The 15,273-nt window shown below is 33.5% G+C and overlaps 1 protein-coding gene across 1 annotated transcript; it reads right to left on the bottom strand.

The window, feature by feature from the left end:
- Nucleotides 1–5,238: 5,238 nt before the first annotated feature.
- LOC144559060 (actin-11-like) lies at nt 5,239–8,412 on the bottom strand. Its single transcript, XM_078307993.1, has 6 exons — nt 8,294–8,412; nt 7,206–7,270; nt 6,697–7,090; nt 6,281–6,599; nt 5,892–6,186; nt 5,239–5,788 (listed from the first exon to the last, which is right to left on the bottom strand). The coding sequence occupies exons 2-6, from the start codon at nt 7,263–7,265 to the stop codon at nt 5,723–5,725; spliced, it is 1,134 nt and encodes a 377-aa protein (XP_078164119.1). The 5' UTR covers nt 7,266–7,270; nt 8,294–8,412; the 3' UTR covers nt 5,239–5,722.
- Nucleotides 8,413–15,273: the final 6,861 nt, after the last annotated feature.

The raw sequence follows: 15,273 nt of genomic DNA on the forward strand, positions 1-15,273 counted from the left end.
TCATAATCAGGTGCGGGATTCTTGGACTTGTTTGATACTTTATTTTCAGGAATTAAACTGTTTATTCGTTTGTCATATTGAATGATTAATGGTTGCATATTTTGGAATTCATGCTGTAGATTGATTCTTGTATAACTGAGAATGATTTGAATTGTTCGGTTAAGATTATTTGGCATGTTGGTATGGTTATTATTTGATTAGTTCTATTAATTGTTCTTGATGTGAATGAATCTGCCAGGCCGACCTGTTTAGGTGGCTGGATAAGGTAACGGTGACCTATCCGTTGACCTGTGTTTATGAATTTGCCAGGCCGACCTGTTTAGGTGGCTGGATAAGGTGACGCTGCTGACTTATGCGTTGACCTGTTCGAATTTGCCAGACCGACCTGTTTAGGTAGCTGGATAAGGTGACGGTGACCTATCCGTTGACCTGTTTAATGAATTGTGCAAGGCTGATAGTTGTTTGTGATTCTATTTGAATGAAATTGCAAGGTTGAGCGGTATGGCTGACTTTGATTCCGTGTGTTTGCATTTGTGTCAAGTTGACCTGTATAGGTGACTTGTAACCAGACCTTAGGATATGGTTAAGCCAAACAGCTACAGATGGGTGTCAGATAAATGGTCCAGCTTGGTTGGCCATCTGTAGGCGTCTGTAACCCTACAGATGTGGGTTTGATAAATGGTCCAGCTCGAAAGAACATCTGTAGTTGCTACAAGCCCTAATGAATCAAGTTAAGCCAAATATATGTGTTCATTTTGAAACTCATCTTGGAAATTCCGTGAACTGTGTTTCAGGTTGATTGATTGTTGTCGAGCATTGGCATTCTGTTATTTATGATTATATATATCTGTTTGCATTGTTATTGTTTGGGTTTCATTTTTTAATATAGAGTTTGATTGCAAATCCAATAATCTAAACTGTGGCAAATTTCGCACTGAGAATTTATTCTCACCCCCACCCTCCCGATTATTTTCAGGTTTATTTCACGGATGCAGCAAATGAGGATATTGGTAATGCATATAAAAGATCCACTGCCTTGCGTGTATATGTGACACTTGATAAATATACGCGGCAGGCTGTCGCACCCGTGGATTTGGGGTGTGACATCCAGCATACGAGAAAATATATCAATCCCGTGATGGAGGTTGGCGTTGGAGAATTATGACCACCAACGGGTCCGAGTCGCTGAATGCAGTATTCAAGCAGAGCTGGATGTTGCTTGTGGCTGCAATTGTAGAGGACACATTCTACAAGTTAAATGCCTGGTTTCAGGAACGGCGTGCTAAGGCCGCATAATTAATAAGGATGAACCAGCCATTTTCAACAAGGGTGGAGGAGAAACTAAGACGACACAGGGACAAAGGTGCAACTATGACCGTGATCCCGATGGGTAATGATGGAACAGAATTCGAAGTGCAAAATTCAAATGAGTACGTTCCTACCAGCCGTAAACCAGATAGCACTATGGCGTTTGTCAAGAGGGCTTGCAAGTACGTGGTTAAATTCGGAGATGCCAGGGCGATAACCTGTACATGCCAATGACCCCCAGCTAAGTCACATACCCTGCAGTCACGTGATGGCGGTATGCCGAGTGAGGAACTACTGCGAGGATCACTATGTTGCTGACATGTACCGTACCGATTACCTTGCTTCCACTTGGGGTGGATCTTTTCATTCTTATCCCGATCAGCATGAGTGGCCTGCAGTTGTCGATGATAGAATACTCCCTTCAGAAGGATGGATAAGAAAGTGGAGGAGGAGACACAAGCGTATTATAATGACCATGGACGAGATGAGTGGCAGGCGACCGTCGGGAAATCAGGCTCGCCGTTCTATTTCTGACAGGCGCAGGGCAGGTATGTAGCATTGTACGAAATTCATTTATGATCTTATTATATTACTAACTGAATTGTGTTCTTATGTTCAGATGCCATAAACGAGCACAACGAAAGAGAAAATGCCAGAGTTGTTGCTGAAGCAACTGGTAGAACACAACCCCCCCTCCTCTGAGCCAATATTCATCTAGTTGCCAAGCCTCTACAAGTAATGCCGCACCTGCAGCTGGTACCAGTACAACTAGCCAATATTGAGACATGGTGGCAGGGGCAGATAAACCTGTTATTTTGCTAGTGTGAACTTATTTCGATTTGTTATAATTATGTTGTAACTAATTAGTTATAATTTGCTAGTCTATGGAATTGCTTAGTTTTAAAACTTGCTTAGTTATAATCTGATATGTTTTAATTCGATTTGTTATAATTATGTTGTAACTAATAAGTTGTTTTTGTTCGAATAGAAATGATGAAATCTAAAGTGCAAACAACATAATGCCAACATGAATATAAAATAAAAAAACATAATGCCAACATAATCACAAACATATAATACAACCTATGAGCCGCTACGCCTCTGTATCTGCCCCTGCGGACTCACATCTCCCAAGTCCTCCTCTCCACTCTCCTCTCCCATATTAAATGTAATATAATATTACTTTAAATATTATATTAATATTAAATAAAATAAAAAATATAATATTACTTTAAATATTAATATAAATAAAATGTAAAATAAAATATAAAGTATCATATTTCTTTAAATATTAAATGTAATAAAATATTACTTTAAATTTTAGTTTATTATTAAATAAAATATTAGATTAGATTAAATATAATATAATATTAATTTAAATGTTAAATGTAATATAATATTAGTTTAAATATTAAATTAGTATTAAAATAAAATATTAAATTAGCATTAAATAAATATAATACCATATTTAAATAGATTAGTATTAAATAAAATATTCGATTAGTATTAAAAAATATTAGTTCAAATGTAATATAATATTAGTCTAAATATTAAATGAAATAAAATATTAGTTTAGATATTAAATGTAATATAATATTAGTTTAAATATTAGATTAGGTTACTCACTATAATTATGTTGTAACTAATTATCTCCATTCGGGTTAACACTATTCTCAACCACTAACTCAAAAATCGCTATTCTTGCACTAATTATTGCTCGATCGATCGAAACGTACCCTAAATGAACAATTTCAATACACATAAAAAAAAAAGATAATCTCACCCATTCATCTCACCACACTTAGAAAATATATATCCTAACCAATAACCCTAACATATGAATTTTAATCGAATTTTAATTATAACCAATTATCAAATAATATTTTTTTTTTATTCAAAAACTCTAAACATATAGCAAACCGCTCGTGGGGGGGGGGGCGGTTTGGTCCCCTAGGAGACCGCCTATGGGGGAGGCGGTTTGCTCTCCATAAGACCACCCGTGAGCAAGGCGGTTTCCTTATTTACTGGGCTGCCCGTGGGCCTGGCAATTATGTTAGTTTTGAAAAAAAAACAGAACTGATGATTATTTTTAAAATTAACTTTTTCCTTAAGGGTATTAATAAAAATGACCGCGAATTGTTGGAATTACAAGTCACTTGTTGATGAACATTTCCAATGTGCTTGAGGATTTGTTTTCATGAAATATAAATAAAATTGTGCAACATTGTGCATACAAATCGTTAGATTAAAGTTACATCACTTCACATTTATGAACTGATATTTTTAATCAATAAAGACCGAATTTTAAGTCATTTAATAATCAAAATCGGTGGATTTCTCTAAATATTAGACATACTCGTCAATATTCTTTTATCGAAATAAAACGAGGGATGGATTGCCTGAAGGGTTTGCGCACAACTTAAAATAAAGTCCGATTTTATTCGTCTAATCTGTGTTGGCATTTGTTTAGTCAATCTAACCCGTTCGTGTAAATTTCAACGCGAATTAAAATTTTAAATCCATTTTTAAGATAAGAGTAGAACTATACAAATCCCCGAAAATTTTATTTTTATCATCTCAAAAAAAAAAATCAAATAACTCCAATTTCTCCGTCATGCTGATTCAGTGGGTCCCGGTCACTTTTTAATTCAAAGTCTCCTTTTCGTTTGTACGAATTTTATTTTAACATTGCAACAATTAATTAGCAAAGGTCATCTTCTGCACGAACTAGTCCGTAATGTCTGTTTCGAAGAAAAATAAAAAAAATCTTTTCTTTGTTCAACTGGAGAGACGCAGACGCATATGATACGGTGAGTTTGTCAAAAGAAAAAAGAAAAAAATATATTCAATAATTCATAATCAGCTTCATTGGTCATAGGAAACGATCATGTTCTTAAAATAATTTGCCAGCACACATTTGAAGAAAGAGAAATATTCATACAAAGTAAAATATATTTTAGTTAAAATTAAAAATAATAAAATATGGTCCAGACCTTGGTCAATGGACTGCTCACCATTGACAACCTAAATAAAAAAGGATGGTCAATTACAAACAGGTGTGTTATGTGCAAGTGCGATGCGGAAACAACGGCTCACATGATGGGACACTACAAATTTGCTGTAGAGATGTATAGACGAATGGACATTACACCGCAAATGAGAATACAACCAATTGAAGCCGCTCTCGACATTAACAACAACAAGAATGCGAGAGGAACCTTACTGGTTACAATGTTTGTCATCTGGAGGGAGAGATGCGCACAAATTTTCAGAGAATCGGACAAAACAATACCGGAATTGATAGATGAAGTAGACCAGCTACTACATGGCTCTGCCCCACAAACGCGAGAAGATTGACCGGTGAATTAAGAGAGAAAATTTTACTACTCTAGATTTTTCTACTTAGATTTTACTTTTCCTTACTTCCGTACTTTTTAATTTTTGTTTAAGCTCAAGCATTTTGAGCAACTTGTGTTTTTTTTTTTTTTTTTAAATTTTTGAATTGCAACTACAAAACTTTTGTAATCGCAATTATCAATCAAATATGGGCTAGACCCCTATTTTTCCTCAAAACAAAAAAAAAATACCTTGGTCAATGGTCTACTTGCATGTGGTTTTCATTGCAAATGGTCAGAACCTATTTTGTAGATACAGGAAAGATATTCAGGCAATGTTCTTAGTAATCTTATCAACAGGAGGTTTTTTTTAAGGTTGATCAACAGGACTTAATTTTCTGTTTTTCTCTTAATTAAACTCTGAATATTTAACCCAGCGCAACCGTAATACAAGTAATTAAATGAGGTTAGTATTCTAAGACAAGTTAATATATTGTGCTCTTAACAGTACTAGCCAGTCCTTCATAAATTAATCAAATAAAGAGTGCTTTTGGATAATGATTAACTAGCTAGGAAGAATATATAAGAGATACAGTTTCAAGCCAACAAATATTTAGTAACAAAAAAAATGTATACAGTTATTTTCCTGTGCCAAAACAAATAAACCCCTTCGAAATAAATGTTTGGAAGTACAAGTAAATGTAAACACCCAAACAAATGCTCTACTACCAGTAGTAACATTTAAAATACAAATGAAAGGAACTATACAAAGAAAACAACTTGAACAAAGAACCAATTGTGGCCATGAGGAATGAAGCGCATGAAAGAGATCAAGTAGAAGAGATAGCCTTCGACTTCAATCCCATTTCAAGAGTAGCCACAAGACATCGATCAACTCTGTTATTATGCTCAAAAGTTCCCAAAACCCGAGAGCACGTACACTCCTTCGCAAAGCCGCACTCGAAGCAGAGGCAAAAGCTGTGACAAAACTCTCAAATCCACCCAAAGGACAAAGAGCACTACGGAAAAAGAAATGACGAATAGAAAATAAAAAATGAATGAAAATGAAGATAACAAATCTAGAAGCACTTCCTGTGCACAATATGGGGACCAACTTCATCATACTCAGCCTTTGAGACCCACATCTGCGAGAAAATAGAAAAATCATCAAAACAAAATCATGTCTAGAACACTTTTGCACGTCAATAAATAATATATGAAGAAAATTTTGAGAATATGTTTGCGTACCTGTTGAAAAGTGCTGAGTGAGGCGAGGATGGAACCACCGATCCAGACACTGTACTTTCTCTCAGGAGGAGCAACAACCTTGATCTTCATGCTGGGGGGAGCAAGAGCATCGATATCCTTGCTCATACGGTCGGCAATACCTGCGAACATGGTTGTGCCACCACTGAGCACAATGTTATTATACAGATCCTTCCTGATATCCACGTCGCACTTCATGATCGAGTTGTATGTCATCTCGTGGATGCCTCCTGCTTCCAATCCAATCAGTGATGGCTGGAACAGCACCTCAGGGCACCTGCACAAGGAAATAATAAATTAAATCGTTGGGTTGAATACATACAAATTTAGATCAAAGATGCAAGATTGAATATATGGATCCAAAGAGCAACCTGAAACGCTCATCGGCGATGGTGATGACCTGGCCATCAGGCATCTCGTAGGTCTTCTCGACAGAGGAGCTGTTCTTGGCAGTCTCCTGCTCTGTCTCAATGTCAAGGGCAACATAAGCGAGCTTCTCCTTTATGTCACGCACGATTTCACGCTCGGCTGAGGTTGTGAAAGAGTAACCGCGCTCAGTGAGTATCTTCATCAGGTAGTCGGTCAGGTCACGACCAGCAAGGTTGAGACGGAGGATGGCGTGCGGGAGAGAAAAACCCTCATATATCGGGACTGTGTGGGTCACACCATCACCAGAGTCAAGGACGATACCTGTTCAACAAAATAAATGTTTAATTTAATTTCCTTTTTTGTTGCTTATAGAAAGATAGTAGAGTTATGTTTACAAAAAGTTCATTTTGTATGTTACCAGTTGTACGGCCACTGGCATAGAGAGATAGCACTGCCTGGATGGCGACGTACATGGCCGGGGCGTTGAAGGTTTCAAAGATGATCTGGGTCATCTTCTCCCTGTTGTTCTTGGGGTTAAGCGGGGCCTCAGTGAGCAGGATTGGGTGCTCTTCGGGGGCCACACGGAGCTCGTTGTTGAAGGTGTGCGACCAGATCTTCTCCATGTCATCCCAGTTGTTGACAATTCCATGCTCGATCGGGTATTTCAAGGTGAGAATACCCCTCTTTGACTGGGCCTCATCACCTATATAGCATTCCTTCTGGCCCATACCAACCATGACTCCATGGTGGCGTGGCCGGCCAACAATACTGGGGAAGACAGCTCTGGGGGCATCATCTCCGGCGAAACCAGCCTGAATGAAGGAAAAAATTAAAGATTTTTATCAGTAAAAGGTGATAATAATTTGAGCTATATGATGATGGTAGATATGCATTTAAAGTAAGGATATAGAGGAAAATATTATATACCTTGACCATACCGGTACCATTGTCGCAGACAATGGGCTGAATTTCCTCACCGTCGGCCATTTGTCCTTTGAAATTTAGAAAAATTCAAAAAATTTAAAAAGATAATACTCTGGTCAATGGATCATATGTCCTTTGAAAAGGTATTAGATCATACATGGTATGACCAATTAAAAAAAATTAATATGGTTTGAAGACTTCATTTGAAAGCTTATATCTAAAGCAAGCAGGATAAAAAAAAAACCAAGTTGAACTTAGAAATTAGATCATGAAATATATACTAAAATAAAATACATGCATCAAGAAAAATATTTTTTTTTTTATAATAAATTTCAACAACAAAATAATTGCTAATTCATTGAATGTTTTAGCTATATTATAATAAACTGTACAATCAATTCATAAAGATTTTTCTATCAACTTGAATTAATCCATTTCAAATACAGAAATACATTTCAAAACTCTAACTGCAGTATAACAAGCACCTAAATAATAGTTGATGTTGAAACTTAAGCATTTATTTAATCCACTATTTCTTCAACAATTTAATTACAAACCAGACCTAACTATATACCAAACTTGTATGAACTTAGAATATGAATGTGTTCTTGATATCAGAGATTGATCTCATTGTATATAAGATATATATAACAGAGTATCAACAATTAATATCAAAAAATATCAGACAGGAACTGCAATACTTTAACATAAAACAATATCCTTCAATGTACAACTCTGTTTGTTTACTAGCTGTTTTCATTTCATTTTCTTTTCACTTTCTTTAGATCAAATGTATTGAGCTAGTTGTCTTTAATTTCAATTCAGTTTACGTAGTTACAAATTTTTGTAGATCCGGCTATTAATAAAATATGGGTATGTCCCCTGTTTTTACTCAAAAGCGAAGATCAAACCATATGAACTAAGCTTTACTTTACAAAAATCTACTAATCAGAACAGATGCAACCGCTAAAACCGAAAGTCAAACACCTGATAGGCATCAATTTGGAAACTATGCAATCAATCCAAGCTTGGTGCCGCATGATCTAATAACACCAGAAAGAAAGCACAAAAGAGATCGGATTAATCCATACCTTCGCTTTGGAAATGAAGAAATAAAGGTGGAGAAGAGAAGCTGATGCCTTAAAAGAAAAGTCACCAAAGAAATGAAATGCAGGAAAGATACAGGGAGAGAAGAGATATATAGAAAAAGAAACAATGGACTTGATCAGCATGTTTGAAAGGGTTTTTAGAAGAAAAAAAATCAATTGGAAAATTATTTAGAAAAAAAAAAGTAAATAAGATATGATTAACAAAAGGAATTGTTAACTGAATCTTTCGTTTTAAATAAATAAATAAATACTTATATTTTTTTTAAATTAAATCTTTGGCGGAGGTTGCCAAGTTAAAAAAAAAATACTTAATTTTACAATAATCTTGCTTGAAAATTGAAAGCTGTAGCCTCAATCAAGACTATATTAATTTAAATTACCTTACCGTCATGCTAATCCAGTGGGCCCCGCTCAGGCGCTCACCTTTTAATCCAAAGTCTACTTTTCGTTTCTCCTTATTTCTTTAACAATGCAACAATTAATTAGCAAAGGTCATTTTCTGCCCGAACTAGTCCATAATTTCTATTTTGGTGAAAAATAAAAATATTTTCTTTTTTCAACTGGAGACGCATATGATACGGTGAGTTTGTTTGAAATAAAAACGGTTTATATGAGTCAGACTTTTAAAATATAATAATTAAATGTAAATGAAAGTCAATTATATAATAATTTTAAACTGAGAATGAGAGTCAGTTTTATAGTAATCGAACATTTTGCTTCAAATTATATAGGAAACTATACATAAATACATAAAAATAATTAAAAAACCATGGACTGATTTTTTATTAATAGAAAAATAAAAAAACAAAATAGTTTGTATGAAACTTCGAAATATAAGAAGAACGAGATGGTTTATCTCATCCGTTGGACTGAATAAACTATCTGATCGAACCAATTACGTTGCTAATCACACAAAATCGCTAAAAAAATTCCTAGACGGGATAGTCCATCCCATCCAGTACAATTCATAATTTTTTTTCTTCTTCTTTTGTCATTCTTCTAACCCAAACAAAAAAAAAAACATTGAACAGTACTGGACAGGGATGGATTATCCCGTCTAAGAATTTTTTTGTAATTAGCAAGTTTGCATAGTTAAGGACAGAATTAGCTGGACGTGATGGACGGAGTAAACCTTCCGTTCTTCCTATATTTTAAAATTTCACCAAATTCTATCCTTATTTAGATTTTTTTTTTTTAATTCTATTAATAAGAAAAAAATGAGTCAATTGACTCCATTCAACCTACATGCATCCACCTCTGGCTTCCATGGTCATTGAAAACGATCATGTCGTTAAAATATTTTTCCAGAAAATTACAATATTAGTTGAACTAATTTGAAGCAAGAGAAATATTCATACCAATTAAGTAAAAAATTATGTTAGGTAAATTTTAAATAAAAAAGATATGGTCCAAACCTTGGTCAATGGTCTACTTGCATGTGGTTTTGAAGAGGTAACTGGCCATTTGTTGACCATTTTTTTTTTAATTATGGTAGTATTAAGTAGAAAAGTATATTTAGTTCATTTTTAAGTAGATAGTTTGGCACAGAAACTGAGATAGTCATATAATTAAGGCTTCTCAATTATTTGATATTTTGATTACAGGTTATAAATCCCAACCAACTTGACCTAGTCAAAGTATGTTATAATTTAAAATGGATTAGAAGTTAAACATTATGTGCAACATGATGCATTTTATTGCAAATAATTAATTAGGTCCTTCAATGTTTAGTAAACCTTATCAAAATATGGGTTAAATTTTTTTAACAATTTTTTACATCCTACTCATTCTCTCTCACATGCACAGAATTGAATTACATCTATGAAAATACGCCTCCTCCTTTCTGGCCTAAGCCACGGTCGTCGGATGCCGATATCGAGAACTAATACCACAGAAGTTTTCCCTTGAGATGCTCTATCTTTTGAGATCCATTTTGATAATGTATTGTCCATTATTTCTTCTCATGACCGATATAGCTTGTTCTTGTAAGTTCTTGAATTTCACCCAAATTTTCTTTTATTTTTTATTTTTGTTGCTTTTTGTGCTATAATTGTTTTTGCTCTTAATGAAAGGAATTTTTCTATTTTTAGCTTGAAAATAAAAATAGTTAAGAGTTAAAACTATACAGATTTAGAATTTTAATACTTGCAGACAGAGATTTAAATTAATGCTTGTGAGTAGCATTGTAAAATGTTATAAACAGAGCTTTAAATATTTGAATATTAGCACTGGAAATGAAAGTTAAGTAATATTGGAAGTTTTTTCTGTTAAATTATTTGGGGGACACGCTCGGGAATTTTGTTTGGGGTACAATTATCAGGCTCATTATTTTTTAACATATTAAATTTATAAATTAATTTTGTATAAAGTCAAATAGTAAACAAAAAAAATCACTGCATTTATTTCTTTATCATTTTTTTACTAATTCAGTATATTCTAAATTAATTTGAAAATTTATCTGAAATGTCCCTGTTACCTTTAGAATGAGAATTTTCGAGATTTGTCAAATGATATAGATTTTGTTTAATGGTTAATTGTGCTATAATTGCGACCATGACAAAATGCATCAAACACGTGCTACATATTGCTTCAGGACGTTCCTTGATTAGTTTTGAAAATTGAAATGCTAAATCATATTTTTGCTTGGTCATTATTTGTAAATTGTTGTCCTTGCTGCTAGTACACATTTCTCTTTATTTATTTTTTTAGGCTTTTTGATAAAATAAAAGAACCTAAAGTAAAATTTTCGGCCGAAGTGGTTAAAAAAAAATTTAATTGAACTCATACTGCTGGATGTTGGGATTAGGTCGAGAACCAACCGAACATTAATTAGCTTGTGTCTGATTTAGATTGATTTTTTTTTTTTTAGGCACAATATTTTGGTATCAAAGATTTTTTAGTGTGCAAGAATGTTTAGATTTAGAGAGAAAATATTGAAAAAGTGAGAGAACTCAGAGTTTGATCTTAAAAAGTTGAGTGATTTATTCAAAGTCGGATCTAAACCGTCCGATTTGTATTGAGATTTATGTAGACGAATTTCAAAATTAATAAATTTAAACTGTCTAGTGAATTTAAATTGTTTATGTTAATTATATTGACATGAATCAGACGGTTTAAATCTGACTTTTAATAAAACTTTTAAATCAGACAGTTTAAATCCAGCTTTTAATAAACCTGACTTTCAAAAAAAAAAATTATAAATAATTAATTAATTAGTACCTAATCCTTTATAAGTTTAATATACATGATGAATATTTATCAGTGACGCTTGATGTGGGTTTTGAATCAGTAGCTTTAGAGATTTGGGGGGTGGTATTTTTAGCGCAAAGGATGTGTTCAACGAATTGCCGAATATAATTTTGAGATATTTTGTGGGGTATACATGAAAATCTCCCTATTTAAAAAAAAAAATGAGTATTAAAGGCTTAAATCGCTCCAAGCAACAACACTATATTTTGAACTTCTAAACTTTAAATGAAACACAAAATCTTATCTAACCGTGTTATCAGTTCTTAAATTCCACAACACTTAACAATTAATATTTCCTTATTAACTATTCAATGAAGTCTATTTGTCACGTAGTCAAGTTATTGTGATATTATTGAAGACACGAGCAACAGAGAATAAATAACATTATTGATCATAACATGCATATGATACAAGCATAAACAATGGAAACAAGGATTAGAATCGATGAATTCTTAACTTGAAATTACATATATATATAAAGTAAAAACCAGGCGACCTCGACAACATTCTGTCACTTTGTACCAGCCCAACCAGTACCAGTTGAACCACCAGTGTTCCCACCGTCACTTGTGCTGCCCGTCGTATCATCAACCTACCTCACCAAAAGAATCAACAAGATATAGTGCATCAGTTGCATTATTGTTGAGCCCTTCCTGCCCATCGTATCATCGACCTCTTTTAATTCGATGTCTGTTCAATTTACACATATGAAAAATGATAATGAGTACCTCGGATTCTAGCTTGTTTGGTAAGTCAGCTCTTAATTCTTGCGATCGAGTGCATCAAAGGTCCGTCCTCTGTGTGCTTGAACTTAGACTGAAGTAACTTATTCTCGTTTTTCAGGTACTCAAATCTATCAATAGATAAACCAATGCAGATATGCGGATCAATCAAAATTGAACAGCCAATTACAAAAGTAAGAAAAGTAATAATACACAATGAGTGCCTTGGATTCGAGCTTCTTTTGCAAGCTATCTCTGGAAACCAACTCAGCTTTTAATTCTTGCGAGCGATTCAAATGCACAGCCTCTCTGTATTTGAACTTAGTCGGCAATGACTCATTCTCGTTTTCTAGGTATACTATCTATCAATACATAAACCAATGCATACGAGGGTCAATCAAAATTGAATAACAAATTTAAAAGTTGTGAAAAGAAATGCACAATAATTAGTACCTTGGATTTGAGCTCATTTTGCAAGATATCTTTTGAATCCAACTCACCGATTAATTGTTGCAATTGCTTCAAATACTCGGCTTCTGTGTTCTTGAACTCGGTTTGAAGTAATTCATTCTTGTTTTTTAGGGACTCAATCTACAAACAGATAAAGCAATGCATATGCAGGTCAATGAAAATTAAAGAACCAACAGAAAAATTATGAAAAGTAATACACAATGGGTACCTTGATTTCGAGCTTCTTTTGCATGTCATCTTTGGAATCCAACTCAGCTCTTAATTTTTGCAATTGCTTCAAATATTCGGCCTCTGTGTGTTTCATCTTCTGTGTCCAAAAGAGAGGAAAATCGATCAACAATGTCTCACTAAACAATATAAGAAATATATTTGCGAAAATATGGTGAGAAAAGGAAACCTGCTTGCAATCCTCATGTTCTTTCCTGACGCATCCTTCTCTGTTCTGCTGAAGTAAATTGGAGTGATTAATTTCAAAATGGAGGAAACTAAATATATATATAAACAGAGAGAGAAAAATACTTGGAGATCAACTTAATACATTTTTATAATTAAATCTACGATGATATTCCTTTTGAATATGAATTATAAATTAGAGGAATTTCTCACTAATTAGTTTCTGAATATTCATTTTCCACAGAAAACTAACATTTTGACCTCTGTATATAAAAATGTTGGCGCATACCATTTCTTGGAAAATTAGAGCACACTAGCGAGAATGAAATTATCGCTGCATTTGTTGATTGCTTTGGTGTGTAGACCAGAGGTTCCTTAATGAGTATATATATACTTGACATGTTCCAATTTTTAAGATTTGTTCATTTTTAAACTTACAATTTGCATGTATTCTAAAACTAAGCATTATTGGAAGTTATTATATCATTGACTCATTAAGAAGGAATGTGACAGCAATAAGAAAAATACTGCATTTTAGTGGTTGACCTGTCATGTGGGAATTGTCCATCCTAATTTTTTTTTTTTTGCAAACATAATCAATGGAAATCCAAATTGTTGGTGTGTTGTGGTTAACTTATTATTTTCGCGTTAGGGAGGTCCCTAAAATTTGGATTTATATTTACTTCTTATAGGTTGGACACCAGTTGATTAGTAAAAATTTAGTCTAACAATTAATATATTTGTTAATGAAATAGACCATATATATATGGTCATTGCATTGGTATCAAACGATGCCATTTTTTTTTTATTCATGAACAACTTATCCAAATTAGTAAGCCACCCGTCAAGTGCAGTGGGCTTGTAAAAAATATTGTTGTACTATTGAATTCTATTGTTCCAATTATATTTGCAAATGAGACTAACAAGCATGCACTGTCTTATATATGTTCACCTTAGAATATTATATGTATAATTTTTCTATACTTACTCTTTGGTCCTTCCGTTTATTATACTGGGTTTATTCATTTTAGTTTAAGAGTTGACATTCTCAAAATAAATAAAAGAAATAGACATCAATGTCACTAAACAGCTAATAATTTTTATTTTTATGATAAGGATACAACTCATAAATTAAACAGCTTCAGCGTGTCTATTATTTGCTTTGTCTAGTTAGGAACAGTTGATCAATTAGCAAAATAAATATGTCAACCAAAAACAGGAAAATTATGTATGGAACCAGATATTAATTGAAAGATACATGCACACCTAGAGCTTTTATTTGAAGAACAATTTATTGTCCCTCTTAGACAAGCAAAAGAAAGTCATCTCCACGGCATTTTTGCATAAACACCATTGCAAATTGCAAAATCTTGTACTAGCACATTTATTTATTATTCGAGCAATGAGTAGCTAGAGTAACCTAGAGGACCATTTTTTGGTCATATGCGTATTATATATGGAGTTAGGCTGGGGTGCTATGGATAGCATAGTGGCCTCCCGTGCTACGGCTCAATATTCAAGTTTTCAAAATTCAAACGGTCGATCCGAACCGTTCATTGTTTAATCCATATTGAAATGTGCTTGGAGACCAAATTTTACATTTTTTGGAATTTTTTTTCTATTTATTAAGATGGTTTCAAAATCGCTGTTTTTATTAAAATTCTGCACCACTGGAAAACAGCGATTTCAAACCATCTTAATAAATAGCAAAAAAATTCCAAAAAATGTAAAATTTGGTCTCCAAGCACATTTCAATATGGATTAAACAATGAACGGTTCGGATCGACCGTTTGGATTTTGAAAACTTGAATATTGAGCCGTAGCACGGGAGGCCACTATGCTATCCATAGCACCCCAGCCTAACTCTTATATATGATAATAAGGCATATACAAAGTCTGGCAGTAAAACATGAGTAACCTTGTCCGATTATATATATATATATTTAGTAAAACTAATGGCCCATTATTATTGTTCTTTTGTTACAGAAATTTGGTTATTTGAAGTGCATGTCCAAACTCCTGATGGTACGTATGAACTTTGTTTAGTTTCATTTATTAATCAATTCGTAGACACTTCATTAATTTTGTTATACGAGAGTCAAAACTTCTCATTTTCGGGTATATATG

The sequence above is a fragment of the Carex rostrata genome, chromosome 1, assembly GCF_964058835.1.
Source record: "Carex rostrata chromosome 1, lpCarRost1.2, whole genome shotgun sequence".
NCBI classification, from domain to species: Eukaryota; Viridiplantae; Streptophyta; class Magnoliopsida; order Poales; family Cyperaceae; genus Carex; species Carex rostrata.